The sequence below is a fragment of the Euleptes europaea genome, chromosome 5 (genome assembly GCF_029931775.1).
Source record: "Euleptes europaea isolate rEulEur1 chromosome 5, rEulEur1.hap1, whole genome shotgun sequence".
NCBI lineage: Eukaryota > Metazoa > Chordata > Lepidosauria > Squamata > Sphaerodactylidae > Euleptes > Euleptes europaea.
This window is the reverse complement of record NC_079316.1, coordinates 19,532,217-19,549,075: the sequence shown is the minus strand read 5'-3', so window position 1 is coordinate 19,549,075 and position 16,859 is coordinate 19,532,217. Positions and strand designations below refer to the sequence as shown.

Genomic DNA, 16,859 nt, shown 5'->3' with positions numbered 1-16,859 from the left:
GATCTTCAAAAATGAAGGCCTGAATATACTTGACATGGCAGGGAAAGGAACGTGTCATGGCTGTTACTCAATTAAACTTATCTTAGTTGATTAACAAATCCTATAGGTTTTACTTGATTAAAGGTAAAGGTAATCCCCTGTACAAGCACCGGGTCATTCCTGACCCATGGGGTGACGTCACATCCCGATGTTTACTAGGCAGACTATGTTTGTGGGGTGGTTTGCCATTGCCTTCCCCACACTTTACTCCCAGCAAGCTGGGTACTCATTTTACCGACCTCGGAAGGATGGAAGGATGAGTCAACCTTGAGCTGGCTACCTGAAACCGACTTCCGTAGGGATTGAACTCAGGTTGTGAGCAGAGCTTTTGACTGCAGTACTGCAGTTTACCACTCTGCGCCACAGGGCTCTCTTTTACTTGATTAGTCAGATTAAATCTGCATAAATTTGCACATGAAAAAAACCAATATTTCTGAAGGGAAAAATATATTATCTGTTTTTCGATGATCTTGAGTTGAATCACCATCTTAGGTGTTTCCTCCTGTGCACGGGCTAGAAGACTTCTAAGATGGTGCTATCCTCCTGTGTTATATCTCAACAGCCAGTTTTATTAGTCTTACATTCCACTAATTGGAACAGTCTTCATGAGTGATTTTAAAAGTTTTTTTTAAAAAAAAATACTAATCTAATCTAACCAATTAATTTCTATCAATTTCCGCCTATTTATCTGTCCATTTTTTTTACTCCACTTTTTCTCTAACAAGCTCAGCATGTCCCACCTGGCTCTTCAGTCAATTTTAATTGACAAAAATATCGCAGTGCCACGAATCAACTTCTCTTTCTTAAAAGCACTTCAGTGAGTTGACACCGGAAACAACGTTCCAACCATCCAGGTAGCTTGCATTTACTTATTCAAAAGCAGAATTGCATCAGATTCCCTGCTTGTGCTATTAACTGTAGCATAAACCCCATTTAACAAGCCCCACGATGGCAAGAATAGCACAGTTAATTAGAAAACTGGAAGAATTAACCCACTGGAAGTGGATGAAAGTGATGCCGTCAGGTATCTCGCAGGTTAGGAGCACTTGATGATAGAAACAGATAATTATTTACCTGCAAACCTGAAGCCCTTTTGGCATTAGATACTTGAGGGAAAGGTTTGGAGGAAGCATAGGAGGAGCTAGAAAATGATCCCGGAGTCACCTGCAGAGCGGTGCCAGAAGGAGATTTACTGCGGCAAGCGTAAGAAGAATGAATCAGATCTGAGTTGGAAGAAAACGAAAGCACATTTAAAGATGATGAGAGAATGCTAGAAGACAGAGGCTCCAAGACAGAACCATTCAGTTGAGATCTACATGGAGAAAAACCCACAGAAGGAGTGTGCAGCTCGTCCATGCTCCTTCCCATCATCTTCCCCTTTACTGGTGCCTGAAGCATTCCAGTAGGGAGTGGATTATGATCTAGAAGGCTCTCCAAAGATGCATGGTCCTTCTTCTGATAACCTCGAACCTTCACATTTCTTGTTGGGATAGAAATGTGTAGGTCTCGGTTATCATGCGCTGACAGAGATGGAGCACTTCTTGAGGGAGAAATGACGTATGGGAACAAATAAGAGGGAAGGTGCGTCCTTCCCTTTTGCCCACTGTACTCTTGGAAGTTCATTTTGACTTTAGGGGGAGGCAAGGGTGGCTTTCCTGCTGGGATGTGAGGAGAAGAAAAGCACTTGGTCTCTAATTTTGGCTGCCTTTCAGGACTGCACCCTTGAGACCGAGATCCTTTGAGATATAACAAGTTGTCATCCTTTCTTCGTCGCTGTCGGAAAACATCAAGTCGGGTGCCAGAGTTTGCCAAATCTGGTCGCCTCTTTCGCTCTTCTTGCGGCATGGAAATTGTAATAACGGGCAACAATTGGGCAGAGGCCAACAGCTCCTTCCTGTGAGGGTCTAGTACGTGTGGGTTTTGTTTATCGTTCAGCATGGACACGTTAGAAACCGCCTTAGACTTGGACTGCGGAGCTGCGCCTTTGCCAACATAGAAGGGCATCGGTTGTTTGGGGATGTGGTTCTGCTTAGCTGGAATAACGGGCAGGTTATTAAGAGATAGCACGTGTACCTGGGGAAGCAGGATTACAGAAATTAAACTATTAAAACATGCATTTTTGTTAATTACATAAACAGCATGTAATTGGCAAACCTCCACCATTCTTAGTCGATACCAAGAGCAAGAGGAGAATTCAGGCTGGCTCTGAAAGCTCTGGTCCCAATCCACAGATGCAGAGAAGCCGGCTGCTCTAACTCAACGGCGACAGGAAGGTCACTCAGCATCTGCTCACAAGCCTTTTCCTTTTACAAGCTGGTGCAGAGGAAGTAAAAGCAGCACTGCAAGATGAGTCCAAGAGGCCATCTGCCTCAGCAGTCCCCAATGTGGTTCCTGTGGGCATGGTGGTGCCCACTGATGCTTTCCCTGGTGCCCACCAAATGTTTTCAGAAATTGGGTGGGGCCAGATGGAGCTCTTGCCCAGCATTGGCATGGCCAACTTGAATGGCTTTAAGAGGGGAGTGGACATGTTCATGGAGGAGAGGGCTATCCATGGCTGCTAGTAAAAATGGATACAAGTCATGATGCATGCCTATTCTCATCAGGATCAGAGGGGCATGCCTATTGTATTAGGTGCTTTGGAACACAGGCAGGATAATGCTGCTGCAGTCGTCTTGTCTGTGACCTTCCTAGAGGCACCTGGTTGGGCCACTGTGTACAGACTACTGGACCTGATGGGCTTTGGTCTGATCCAGCATGGCCTTTCTTATGTTCTGATTGACCACTGAAGATCTGATTGGTTGTGCAGATTAAAATAAAGTTGCTTTGGTGGCAGCTGCCACCATAGTGTTGGTTCTGTACTGTCTCTCATCCCTGTTTCCAAGTGTACTGTTTAAATTACCCCTCTTCTTCCATGTGCTTGGACTTTCTCTGGGGGGGTGGGGGTGGCTTTGCATCCCACAGTAGCCATTTTGCAACTGTGCCCAGTACCCTGTGTCAGTATTCCAAAGGTGCCCAAAGGTCCAAAAAGGTTTTGAGCCACTGATCTAGTCCAACATCCTTTCTTCTAACAGCAGCAAGAGAGATATTTTGGGAAGCCCACAGGTAAGTCATGAAGTTAATAACTATCCCGGCTACTGGTCTGGCAGTGGTAAGTATTCAGAGGCATACTACTTCTGAACATGGAGGTTCAATTTAGCTGCCACAGAGTTAGCCTCTGTGTATCTGCCAACTTTCCCTCCCTTTCCAAGCCATCTAAACAGGTGGTCATCTTGTGAAAGTAAATTCTCTCTTTTGCCGGCAAGCGCGGGCATGGACAGAGGCATTTCCAGCAAAGGAGGAAGCAGGGAAGATCTTGCTAGCAGCAGTTGAATACATAAGAACATAAGAAAAGCTCGGCTGGATCAGACCAAGGCCCATCAAGTCCAGCAGTCTGTTCACTCAGTGGCCAACAAGGTGCCTCTAACAATACCATCTAGGCTGAGTTCATTTTCTTCTCTGTTTGCAGGTACTTAGCTTGGGCATAAATAGAGACACAGACTCTTGGATGCCACCCAAAGGGCAAGGGGCAAAGAAGTCTTGGCCCTTGGATCTTAGCCTGTGGGGTGCATTAGCTAGCTTGGGGAAGCAAGACCCACCCAGGACGTGTTTGTTTTAATTTATTTAAACTGTAGTTTAAAAATTGGTTGTTCTGAATTTTAGAAAGCTAAACACACTACTTTGGGGTAAAAAGAGACCTAGAAAAGCCCAACTAAATAGTGTGAAGAAGTCTGTTTCTTTTGGCTGTGCTGAACACAGAATCCCATGTTTTGTAATTATTAGGAAGGAGTTAAAGATGATGTAGTTGCTCCACTCTTGGATATGGCACCAGGCTGTTCAGCTGAATAGCTCGTTACACCACTGAAAGGGCAGCTCTCTCTCTTAATGTCGCCATCGAGACTAGCTCCTGGACATTGAAAGAGCTCTGTTAATCAAACGTGTACAATTCCTACATTTTATATTGTCAAAGGCTTTCACGATCAGAGTTCATTGGTTCTCGTAGGTTATCCGGTTACACAGTTACACAGTTACACAGCCCGGATAACCTACGAGAACCAATTCCTACATTTTGTTTTAATGAATGCATGACTGAAAGATCTGTTGACTGTATGCTAAAGCTGTTAAATAAATAAGTAAGGATTCAACATGGACCTCTGGACTCCCAGATGTTTAGAAATTTGCTTTTGAGAGGTTGGGAAAAATGAAAGATGTGATTTTCTTCAGGTAGCCAAATTCTGTACCACTATCACTTGATCTGCCCTGCGTAAAGGTCACCCAAGGAAAAGATACATCTGTAATACACAAGAACCTTTTAGAGTGGTGGCAATTACCATGCCCCAGGGTCACTCCATTTCAACGTGCACCCCTTCTTTCAGGGCAACTGCGTTGTGCGGACGTGCCCATTTTTTATTCGGGAGCTGGTGCTGCTGTACTAATTTGCAGCGGAGATGAGAGAGAAGGCTGCTCCTGACCTTGCCCTGCCAGCAAGCATCTTCAGTAACAACCGAGCCGCAAAAGCTAACTGGGGCTGGTACTCAGGGATTTGCTCCGTGCATTCATATTCCCTCCCTGCCCCCCTTCTCACCTTCACCACACTGAAAAATAAACAGACCGTCAAGCCAATTACATGCAACGGGGTCAAACGAGAAGATGATCCAGCCAGTAAAAGCACAATGTGCCATGAAAGACTTTCACACAGAACTATAACCAATCAGGCAGTGAATAAAAACTGTTGACACAGCAGGCACAGCACACCAAAATGGAAGACATCTTCCTAGCATAAGTCAGATAAGCAGCAGTTTTCAAACTAGGTTCTGAAGAACCCTGGGTTCCTCAATGCACAGGATCAGCACATTTCACTAAAAGAAAAAGCGCACCGTTGCCAGTCTTCCCCTGCAATGTGACGTCACGGGGATATGACAGGTGTATTAGTGCGTGGTCAGCTCACAGGGAACAGCACTGAGGCTCAACAGGTCTGGATGATGCCTCAAATGTGCCTTAGAACATGTCCTAGGTTCTTCTGTCATGTGCCAAAGTTTTGTAGCAGTTGCACATAGGTTTCTCAGCACATGATGTGATATGAAAAGGGTTCCCTGACTGTAACAAGTTTGAAAGCCAATGATCTAGGCTCAGGGGTTGTGCTTTCCACCAGAAGATTGGAGAGCAGAACAGTAAATATCTTTGCCTTCAACACAGGCTGCTTAGTGTGTGGTAGTGCTTCAAAGCCACAATCTGAGAACAGATGGGAGTCTAGCCAGGATAAAACTGTGGGCACTTAAGGGTGGTTATATTGAATAGGCACATTGAATGCTCATCAGACACACAGTCTCTCAAATCAATTCTACTACCCATTTTCTTTTATGCAGCATCTATGTACCACTGATCGTGCCAGGATAGCTGGGCAACCATTAGGATGACATGCACAAGGTTTGCTCATTGGCTACTATCATGAACAGCAAACATTTAGCTTGAGTAGAGTTTGTCTTATTTCTTTGTTGCTTTCTTTAATTGCCATTTCGACTGTGGTCAAGTTGTTTCATTTTGAAGCCAGACACCAGAAACCTTTCCTTTCTTAAGAAATCAAAAGCTCAAATCAAAAGTGTGTACAGCCAAAACGCCTCAAAATATTGTTTAAGCTTCTGAGCTCTCCAGAACTCTTCATCAGACTGGAAGCCAAAAGGGGAAGGGGAAAAGTAGGGAAAGGAAAACAGATACTTCATTCCATGGTCTTGTAAGCTTCCTGTACAGATTGCCAAACAGGCTTGCACAGACAAAACAGTACTAGGTGGAGCTGATATCAGGTCACGCCTTGGGCTTTCAAAAACAGAAATAATGGAAACATTCACAGAGAGACCATTGATCGACTTTTGGTTACTGTATTTTTCAGCTGGATGCTTTTGTTTTATTTACTTCTTAGTTTTGCTACGTTTTGCTACGTTCCCCCCACCACTGCTAATCCCACCCAATCAGAGATCGCGCAATGATGACATAATGCCAGTTGGGACTGGGCCATATGATGATGTCACTTAATGGAAAGGAAAACCCCCGAAGAAGGAGTGCTGAGTAATTGCCAGGAAGTGGAGAAAGGGATTTCTTTTAGCACTACGAACACTCCCCTCTCCTATCTTACACTTCATGTAGAAATCATTGCTCCTACCTCCTTGGCCCAAGCTGGCTTCTCGCTGGCGTTCAACCCTTCCTTGTAATGATACAGAGGTTTCTTCTCTGCCGGCCTCTGGTCCTGGCGCTGCTGCTGCTGTTGCTGCTGCAGGGAGACCAGGTAATCCCGCTCCTGTTGCAGCTGCCGCTGGAGCCGCTCGGCCTGCCGCTGCTCCTCTAGCTGTTTGCGCTTATATTCCTACCAAAATAGAGGTGCCAAACAGGTATTAGCAAGTAATAGGATGGCGGCAAGTCACAGATGGTACAGTCCGACACGCGTTGGGTTGGATCCAACCAGATTTTTCACTCAATAGCACCCAATTCCTCTCCTTGCTATAGTCCCTATTCAACATGGCCCTGCAGTCCCATCATCTCCAGCACAGCCTTTTTTGATGGTTAAAGATGAACCCCCACTTCCTTTATCGCTAGCTGAAAAGTTGGATTCAACCCAGTCTGTACTGATACTGCTGCTTCGATGATGGCAATTTGGGAAGGGACTCTGAATTGGGGAGGGGCTGTGGCTCACTGGGAGAGCATCTGCTTGGCATGCAGAAGTTCCCAGGTTCAATCCCTGGCATCTCCAGTTAAAGGGTCTAGGCAGGTAGGTGATGTGAAAGACCCCCTGCCTGAGACCCTGGAGAGCCGCTGCCCATCTGAGTAGACAATACTGACTTTGATGGACCAAAGATCTGATTCAGTATAAGGCAGCTTCATGTGTGTGTGTGATTTAAGAGAGAACCTGACTACATTTGGCTTTCTTTGCCCTAGGCATGCGTGCTTCATAAGGCACAGCTACCAGCTTCACTAACACCTGATGGAGCCAGTTACCAGGTGGAGGGGGCTCTCCCTTGCTGGTGGTCTTCAAGCAGAGAGGTTGGATAGCCACCTGTCAGGGATGCTCCAGCTTCGGATTTCCTTTGGGTAAGAGATTAGACTTAGGGTTGCCAGCTCTGGGTTGGGAAATACCTGGAGATTTTTGGGGCAGAGCGTGAGGAGGGCAGGGTTTGGGAAGGGGAGGGACTTCAATGCCGTAGAGTCCAATTGCCAAAGTGGCCATTTCTCCAGGTGAACTGATCTGTATCGGCTGGAGATCAGTTATAATAGCGGGAGATCTCCCGCTAGTACCTGGAGGTTGGCAACCCAAATTGAACTCCATGGCCTCTGGCCCATTCCAATTCCAGGTTATTAGATATTCACCTGATACTGACCCTCCATAAAAGTCTCTACTCAATCCCTTTTCAGAACTTATCAAGTGAGTCAATATTAGAAACCTGTTGACACAAAGTAAAGGTTCTAGTGGGATGCTGTGACAGTCAGTTCAATATAAAATCAGTTGACATTTCCAGTCTAAATGGGCACTCTACATTAAAGAAATTTAGTCTCTCTCTCTCTCAATACATTTCGCAAATATCATCATGAAGCCCTAACCTGAAGCTATCATGGGCACACAGAAAGCAAAGAACTTATGCCTTGGATCCAACACAAGGATTTCTGCCTGGGGTGGATCACTTTCTTGCCTCACTGTTCCCAATGCATCTCAAAATGCCACCCCAAATGCTGTTCCTGGAGGTCTCCTAGCTTCAATAAGCAGTATTGGGGGGGGGCATTTGGGGCTGCAGAGAGAGGGGGAGGTGAGAAACTTGCACTCCATGGGTAGAAAATCTTTGCATCCATGGAAACGCTCACATGAATATTCATTAAGCTGTCTTATACTGAATCAGACCCTTCGTCCATCAAAGACAGTTTTAGGCAGCAGGCTCTCCAAAATCTCAGGCAGAGATCTTTCACATCACCTGCTGCCCAGTCCTTTCAACTGGAGATGCTGGGGATTGAACCTGGGGCCTTCTGCTTGCAAAACAGAGGCTTACCCACTGAGCTACAGCTCCCCCACCACCATGGACTCAAGTCTCTCTCCTTTTAAACAACTTATTTTAAGGCAATCTTGCTTGTTCCCTTTGGTGCCCAATTTGTTGCTTTTAGGCCTAGACGTTCTGCATATCACAGGGTGATAAAACTTGTTGGCAGTAACAGCATTCTTTATACAAGGTGCAGCTTTTCTCAAAAGCTGATAGGAGGGAACCCATAGACAGCAGCACTGGGGTTAAAAAGACCCCCAGGAAAGGTAAATTCTCAGGGTTCTATGTCCTCACAAACGGGGAAGAGAGACCGAAGGCATCTGTTTGCCTTCAGGAACATATCAGCAGCAGCACTGATAATATGGGCTTCTTAATTATTATTTTTTTAAAAGTGAAAGTCAATTCACATCTAAAATACTGATGGATATATAATTTCAGCCTGGAAATAAAGAGAGAGGCAATATATAATTATATATACACACACAGAATGTTCACCAATAAAAGATGTCAAAACTATAAACAGCATGAAAAGGCAATGCAAAACGTTCCTGCCAGGAATGGAAAGCTAAGCAGTCTGCAAATGAAATATGCCACCAAACTCCATAAAACCGAGCCCAGCTTATAGAGAGCCAGTACATTTTAGCTAGATTGTATTCTGGCACACGCTGCCAGTGGCTTTCGATTAATTGCCCTGCAATAAACACAGCGGGTCCAAGAAGCAGCCCCTCCCTTTTGTAAAAAGGGAGAACTTTTCTGGAGGCAGACGGTGGAGAGAAATGCATACACCACACACCAAAGGATAAGAATATAAGAAAGGCCATGCTGGATCAGACCAAGGTCCATCAAGTCCAGCAGTCTGTTCACACAGTAGCCAGCCAGGATGGTTGATCAAAGAGAGACCCATCAGTGATTTTTTTTTTAAAAGATCAAAACCATTCAGAGCCTGGCTTTGGTCGCACCCAAGGAAGGTGCTAACATTGTACGACAGCATGGTGGACAACTGGACAACTCTTTGATCAGGAGCTGAATGGAAGAGAGGAGACTCTACACACACATGTGTCTTTTAGGGTTACCATTTTGGAGTTTTTAAAGCCACAACTATTTTGTGTCATGGTGTTTTTGATTTGTTGTTTTGTTTTAGGCACACACTCATGGGTAGCCTACATTTTGCCAGTAGAGAGCCAGCGTGGTGTAGAGGTTAGGAGCGGTGGACTCTAATCTGGAGAACCAGGTTCGATTCCCCATTCCTGCACAGGAGCAGCGGACTCTAATCTGGTGAACCGGGTTAGTTTCCCCACTCGCACACATGAGACCAGCTTGGGCTAGTCACAGTTCTCTGAACTCTCTCAGCCCCACCTACCTCACAATGTGTCTGTTGTGGGGAGAGGAAGGGAAGGAGACTGTAAGCTGGTTTGATTCTCTTTAAAAGGTAGAGAAAGTTGGCTTATAAAAACCAACTCTTCTTCTACGTAGGATTCAACTGTAGCGGAGTACTCATGCTTCCCTACTAACAGGCCAAAGGTGCTAACAGCATTGCCAGTAGCACCTTCCACCCTACACTTCAGACCACAGATGATATAGGAAGACTTTCTGGCCCATTCATGGGTAGAAGAAAAAAGAGGGGAATAGAACCCAACCTAGAAAACAGAAGTTGGGTACCCAAGGTTGGGTGGGATGAAAAATATATAAATAATGGAAATATATCATTTATTAGAAGTGCTATGTCAAGATTAAAATTATTTTTAAAACGTTAAAACCGCACAATGGCATTTCCTAAGGTTGATATCTGTCACCACATGCCGAATGCGTTTCGGCCTATATGGCCTTCCTCAGTGGTCTTGTTTGACTAGGTTGATACTTGCACACAGCTTATATGGGAGACATATACAGCCCAGCATAAAAACTTAAAACATTCTTACCAGATGCTGGTATAATTGGTAATATATACAACCTATTACATGCCTGGTCTGTTTTATATTGCCTATATGTAAATATAGTTGTAATATGTGTGCATGTTTTACATGGGTCTCATCCCATTCACGGGTAGTACATCCTGAGCAACTATTGTTATAAAGGGGTCTACATTCTAGGCATGCTTTGCTTTTCAAAAGAAGGGGACTGTTTTAACTTGCATCAATTCATTGCTGCAGCTATGAGCAGGGAAATGTGACCACAAGAAATGTTTTTAAAATTCACTGGGGCTTGCAGTTTGATCCTGAACATATCCAAGAGCGAGAAAACAACAAAGGCCAACAAATTTATTTTGAAATGACCTTGGCAGATCCACCTATCGCCCAGCGCTAATGGCCTTCTGATTATATGCCGTAGGCATTACAGACAAAACCCAAAGAGAACAATGGGCATTTGGAATCTCTCTCGTCTACCGAAAACAATTTCCTTCCATTTGCAAGAGGCAAGGGTGGTCAAAACGTTTTATTTCCACCCAGCTTCAAATTTGGTAGGGGTCAGAGGGGCCAGATAAAAATTGCTGCCCAATTGGGTCACCCGTTCACCTTCCCACTGTTGTATGTCCCTAAACCCTTGAGTGTGCTTAGAAATGTAAATACATGTCAAAGATGCCAATTTTGGAAAAAAATAATACACACATATTTGAAAATGTATTGTGGGAGCACTCTCCCGAAAAGGTACTGACAATTCTGGTTGTAGTTTTCCCTGCTGGGGAACAGGGTTGTTGTTGTTTTTTAAAATAGTCTTTTGTCTCTCTCCAGATGGGACCGGATTAACAGGTGGCAACCTTATAAGGCACAAGTAGATGCAAGCAATCACACAACACACAGAGAAGGGCTGGGTGAAGGATGCGGCACAAGGACCCTGCCTCCCCGTTACCAGAAGTAGAGCTTGCTCCTGCAGTAATTGCTGCTGCAGGATCTCTAACTGCCTCTGCTCTTCCTCTAACTGTCGCCTGATGTATTCCTGGAGATGCAGGCAGCAGGAAAAACGAGAGAGAGAGAAAAAAGAACCGTAATTCCAAAGAGAAAGGAGCGATTGCATGAGATGAAGAAACGGCAGAAAGGCGAAGGGGACCTGATTCGTTACAAGTGACTGTAATGTAAGTACCAGGTAATGCATTTGGCATTTAACTTTGGAAGAACTGTGGAAAGAATAGCTCAAAATAGAATCATAGAGTTGGAAGGGACCACCAGGGTCATCTAGGCCAACCCCCTGCACAATGCAGGAAATTCATTACTACCTCCCCCACACATCCCCAGTGACCCCTACTCCATGCTCAGAAGATGGCCAATATGTTCTCCCTCTCACGAACTGCCTAAGGTCATAAAATCAGCATTGCTGACATATGGCCATCTAGCCGCTGCTTAAAAACCTCCAGGGAAGGAACACTTACCACCTCTCGAGGAAGCCTGTTCCACTGAGGAACCGCTCTAACTGTTAGAAAGTTCTTCCTAATGTTTAGACGGAAAGTCTTTTGATTTAATTTCAACCCCTTTGGTTCTGGTCCGACCTTCTGGGGCAACAGAAAACAACTCAGCACCATCCTCTGTATGACAGCCCCTCAAGTACTTGAAGATGGTTTTCATATCCCCTCTCAGTCTCCTCTTCAGGCTAAACATATACAGCTTCTTCAACCTTTCCTCCTAGGACTTGGTCTCCAGACCCCTCACTATCTTTGTTGCCCTCCTCTGGACATGTTCCAGCTTGTCTACATCCTTATTAAATTGCAGTGCCCAAAACTGAACACAATACTCTAGGTGAGGTCTAACCAGAGCACAGTAAAGCGATTCCATCACTTTGCGAGATCTGGACACTATACTTCTGTTGATGCAGCCCAAGATATTGGGTATTGGATCCTGCTCATGGATCATGTCCATGAACAGTGGTACTCTCCTCTGGTGAAAGGGACTTTGCCTGACGCTGGTGGCTCAAGAGCCTCTGGCGTCCAGAGGAAGCAGCTTGCACCAGAGGAAAGTGCTGCCACTTGTGAAACAGATCTGCAGGATAAAAACAGTGGTTATATTCAGGGCTGTGCGCATCGCGTCCTTCAAATAAAATAAAAAAGAGCAGCAAATTTTTGTGCCACAGTTTCCCAGATTCTGCAAGCAGGCGGAGGGTTATGTCACATGCCAAAAAAGACAGAGAAAACAAACAAGGGTAACATTCTGATTTAATGCCAAAATTGATGCTCTACCTGTTTCCAGTGCACAATTCTTCCGCAGGGGAAACTGTTTATTTTCACATCAATACAACTGCTGAGCATTCTACTCTGGTTTGCTGGTTATGATTTTAAAAATATATATATATTAAAAAACACCCTTTTGTCTTAAGAATGGAGAAGGGAGCTGAACGCATGGTAATGCCAAATAAATGTTCTGGTGCAAGAATGGGGGTTGAGTAGACTTCAAGGGGGGCAGGAGTTTCAATTCCCCACATCCAACTTTATTCTGTCCTCTTTCCTTCCTATGATGATCAGAAGCAGAATTAATCACACAAAGGGGAAGGGGGAAGAAAATGACACTGATTCTCATAATTTAATTGGTTTCTTGAAATGCAGAATTTGAACACTTCCCCCAATTTGGCGGGGAGCCATGGTGGCCTCCAGCTCCCTGTTGCTTACACACTGTGGTTTTGACTTTGAAAAACAGCACAAGAAGCAGATTCCACCAGGAGCTGGTTTGGGTTACCTGCTCGTGCTCTGCACGCCTTCTCTCCTCTTCTCGACGCATCTGCTCCTCATAATGCCGGCGCTGCTCTCTTTCTTGCTGCTTCCTTAACTCCTTCTCTCTCCTTTGCTGCTGTGAAAGCAAACAGCAACAGTAAGGAAACAAAAAAACAAGTAAACTCTCGAGATATTTGCAGGTGCAAATAAAACGGGGCCTCCAATTTCATAAGATCAGCACTGTAGTGAAGGAAGAAACCCCCAGAAGTTATTTGGGCCATCTTTGTGTAATGCCACATGGAGAAACCAAGACCCATCTCCCCCAAAAATCAATGTAATGCAAGGAAGCAGGTATCCTATTAACAAGTAGTCTCATGTTCAGTTGAAGGAAGCATAAGGGATCAAAAGTCACACCAATGCCTGATTACATTGCAGGGTGAAGAAGACGTTCAGCACATCATGAGCCTCAACAACCACCATGGAGCAAAACAGGAAGTAGTAAGAAAGGACCACCCTGGTACAGACTAGCCCAGTCTCAGCAGATCTCAGAAGCTAAGCAGGGCTGGCCCTGGCTAGTACTTGGATGGGAGACCACCAAGGAAGTCCAGGGTTGTTACACAGAAGCAGGCAATGGCAAACCACCTCTGTTCATCATTTGCCTTGAAAACCCTACAGGGTTGGCATAAGTTGGCTGCAACTTGATGGTATTTTCCAGCACCATGAAAGGGTCACTCCAAAACTCTCCTGCAGAATATCAATTTACATAAACACATGAAGTTGCTGTATGTAGGAATCAGACCATTGGTCTATCAAAGCCAGTACTGTCTACTCTGTCAGGTGCTCTTCAGGTTCTCAGGTGGAGGTCTTTCACATGATCTACTACTAGCTGCCGATTCTTTTTACTGGAGATGCCTGGGATTGAACCTGGGACCATCTGCATGCCAAGATGATGCTCTATCACCAAGCCACAGCCCCCCCCCCCTCCTTATTCAGTACACAGAACAAAACATCTGGCTTCAAGAAGAAGAAGGAGGAGGAGAAGAAGACTTAGTTTTTATATGCCAACTTTCTCTTACCACTTAAGGAAGAATCAAACTGGCTTACAATCACCTTACAATCACCTTCCCTTCCCCTCCCCACAACAGACACCCTATGAGGTAGGAAGGGCTGAGAGAACTCTAAGTGAAATGTGACTAGCTCAAGGCCACCCAGCTGGCTTCATGTGGAGGAGTGGGGAATCAAACCTGGTTCTCCAGATTAGAGTCCACCGCTCCAAGCCACAGCTCTTAACTACTACACCACTCTTGCTCCCACTTCACGCTGGCTCGAGGAAGGCATCTGGGTCCAATGGCTTGTTTTTCAATATTGTGACATGGTTTTAATTGTAAGATGCCTCAAGTAGGACTCTGAAGAGGTGGCATAGAAATATCCTGAATAAATAAATAAACTGGACTGTTGCCACCTAATTCTAAAGGACACCTACACATTATAATAAAATTAGGCCACAAATCTCAGCCTTCTGAGGGACAAACCCCTCCAAAGTTGATGAACAATTAACATAATCTCATATAACGGCACAGCCTGGACATCTGGTTGTTTTAAAGTTGAGAATGTTTCTGATGAATTCAGATAATCTGGGCTGCCTTTCCATGCATCCCAAGAGGAAAGGTTTTGCAAGCAAATCCCAGAATGAATTAAACATTTGCCCTCACTCCATTTTGCCGTTACAAAAAACACCCTGGGAGGCATGTGAGTCTGAGAAGGTGAGACTGGCCCAAGGTCACCCAGTGAGTTTCCACGGCAGAGTGGGGATTTGAACCCTCGCTCCGCACTCTAACCACTACACCACAGTGGGTGTCTTGAGTTTCTCCCCTTCCCCCTTTTCTTGCCAGCAGCAATTTGCATTTGATCAGAGGCTGCTTTCGAATCCCTCGAACCGCCCAAACGAAGGAACTCGGAAGCCCCGTGAGGCAGATACAGCTTACTCTGGAGCCTTACGGATCGGATCCTCAGTCTTTTCCAAGCAAGCCAGAATAGGATACATAAGGAAGCGCTGTAAGCATCTCTCGAGTGGCCAAGATTTGTAATAGGGGGAGGATCCTTGCGTGGTTGTAACAACAAGCTTTCAAGTCCAGACCTTTCACTGAGCCATGTTAATTTTCTCAGGGAAAGAAAAGGCTGTTAGTCCAGTCATTTGAAAGTCAAGCTGCTTTTGGTCCGTTAGCAACTTCTTTGCAGGGGAATCAATACAGGCTCATAATTACATGCCACTCGGGTTCTCTGCGCAAGGCATGCTTGGTATTGATTGCAGCCATGGACGAGATGTGGCTACAATTGGGCCTATGTGTCTTGAAAGAGAGATGAAGATGTGTAAAATCCTTCATTAGCAGCGGCATTAAGCAGTCCGGCCACCGTCAAAACAAAAAAAAGCACAGAGCTGTCTGGCTGGCTTTTTGTTCTTTGCTTAAATATTCCTCAGGCCACATTCCGAAATTCTTTCCACCCCTAGATGTTAGCATTTTACTGGTTTGCCAGTACAATGAGAAGAGCTTACTTCCCTACTAAAGGCAAAACTACACGTGCAGGTTTTTTTAAATAATTTTTTTTGGGGGGGGGGAAATACAAAAGGGGGAGGGGGAAAATCAGGAACAGGTAATAAAAAATTACATACAATACACTCAGTTATAACCTACACATGCAGGTGTTTGAAGAGCTGGGCCTGGGTTCCCCACAGCCATATAGCAGCGGCAGGAAATGGCTGTTAAAAATAATAATGAAGAGCCCTATTTGGAATTGGAATGCTGCTACAAGGGGAAGAAAGGGGTCTGACTTCTCTCCCCCAGCTACTTTTCCTGTTCCAAAAATGTTCCCCATCTTTGCTTTCCACGTGCTGGCAGAGTGGCAAGAACCGCAAAATAACTCCTAGCCCAGTGTTATTTTGGTAAGGAAAAATGGCTTGCGGGGGGAAGACAGGAACCCTTTCTCCCCCTATGGCAGCAATCTGCTGTGCGCTGCAGGGAATGCCAGTTTTGCCATAAAGGTCTTTCCTGAAACATAATTTCTTAGTACATTTCTAAGACTGATGTTTTGCCCCGCGCCTCTTCTCTTAAGGCTGCCCCTTCTGTTATGAAACTGTTGCCCAACATCACAATGCAACTCCAGTGCTACATTGCTCAGTTACATCTTACAAAAAAACCCACGACCTTGCAAAGTAGAGCCACTCATATTTTCCCCTTTTCTCCAAGCTATCCTCTGTACTTTGGGAACCATTTTCCCCTGAGAATTAAGTGCTTCCCGCTCCGTGCAAAGCCAATGCTGGAGTGCTCACCTGGTTCTAGGCTTTGTTTCAAAGTATGAAAAACAGGCAGGATATTCTATCCCCCAATCCAATCCATTACACATAGCAACAATGCCACCTGTAAGCTGATGTGTATGTGTGTGTGGGCCGACAAGTCACAGCTGACCCGTAGGGAGGTGGTTTGCCATTGCCTTCCTCTGCATGGGCTGAGAGAGTTCTGAGAGAACTGTGACTGGCCCAAAGTCAGGCTTCATGTGGAGGAGTACGGAATCGAACCCGGTTCTCCAGATTAGAGTCCACCGCTCTTAACCTCTACAACACACTAGCTTTGAGCTGATACACAGTTTGGTTTATGTGCAACTGATGTGGTACAGCTGCTGCTAAACAGTCTCTTTCCTACAACTGTACTTCATAACTGTACTTCATAGCATTCTAGTAACTAGTACTTCATAACATATTGAGCCCGGCTTGCTGGGAATGAGGGCGGGGTATAAATGTAAGAAATAAATAAATACATTTTAAAGAAATAAATAAAATAATATAATATAGGAAAGCACCAATCACACCAACTGCTCAGATCACTTGGTTCCTCTCTGCACCTCAGATGTGCCATCCTGACATGGGAAGCAACCTTAAAATCCGAAGAATTTTTTTAACAATTAGAGCGGTTCCTCAGTGGAACAGGCTTCCTCGGGAGGTGGTAAACTCATTCCCTGGAGGTTTTTAAGCAAAGGCTAAGTGGCCACCTGTCAGCAATGCTGATTCTATAACCTTAAGCAGATGATGAAAGGGAGGGCATTTTGGCCATCTTCTGGGCATGGAGCAGGGGTCACTGGGT

The 16,859-nt window shown here is 45.1% G+C and overlaps 1 protein-coding gene across 5 annotated transcripts in view; it reads right to left on the bottom strand.

Annotated features, from left to right (window-relative positions):
- TNIK (TRAF2 and NCK interacting kinase) overlaps positions 1-16,859 on the bottom strand; it is a 326,006-nt gene that overhangs the window by 69,872 nt on the left and 239,275 nt on the right. For 2 of the 5 annotated variants that reach the window (XM_056850315.1, XM_056850320.1), the window contains exons 13-15: positions 12,749-12,859; positions 10,938-11,024; positions 6,233-6,433 (exon numbers count right to left, since the gene is read on the bottom strand). In XM_056850315.1, coding sequence (XP_056706293.1) covers positions 6,233-6,433; positions 10,938-11,024; positions 12,749-12,859 — 399 coding nt within the window. The remainder of the gene's footprint in view (positions 1-6,232; positions 6,434-10,937; positions 11,025-12,748; positions 12,860-16,859) is intronic. The other 3 variants (XM_056850317.1, XM_056850318.1, XM_056850319.1) reach the window with 3 other exon arrangements.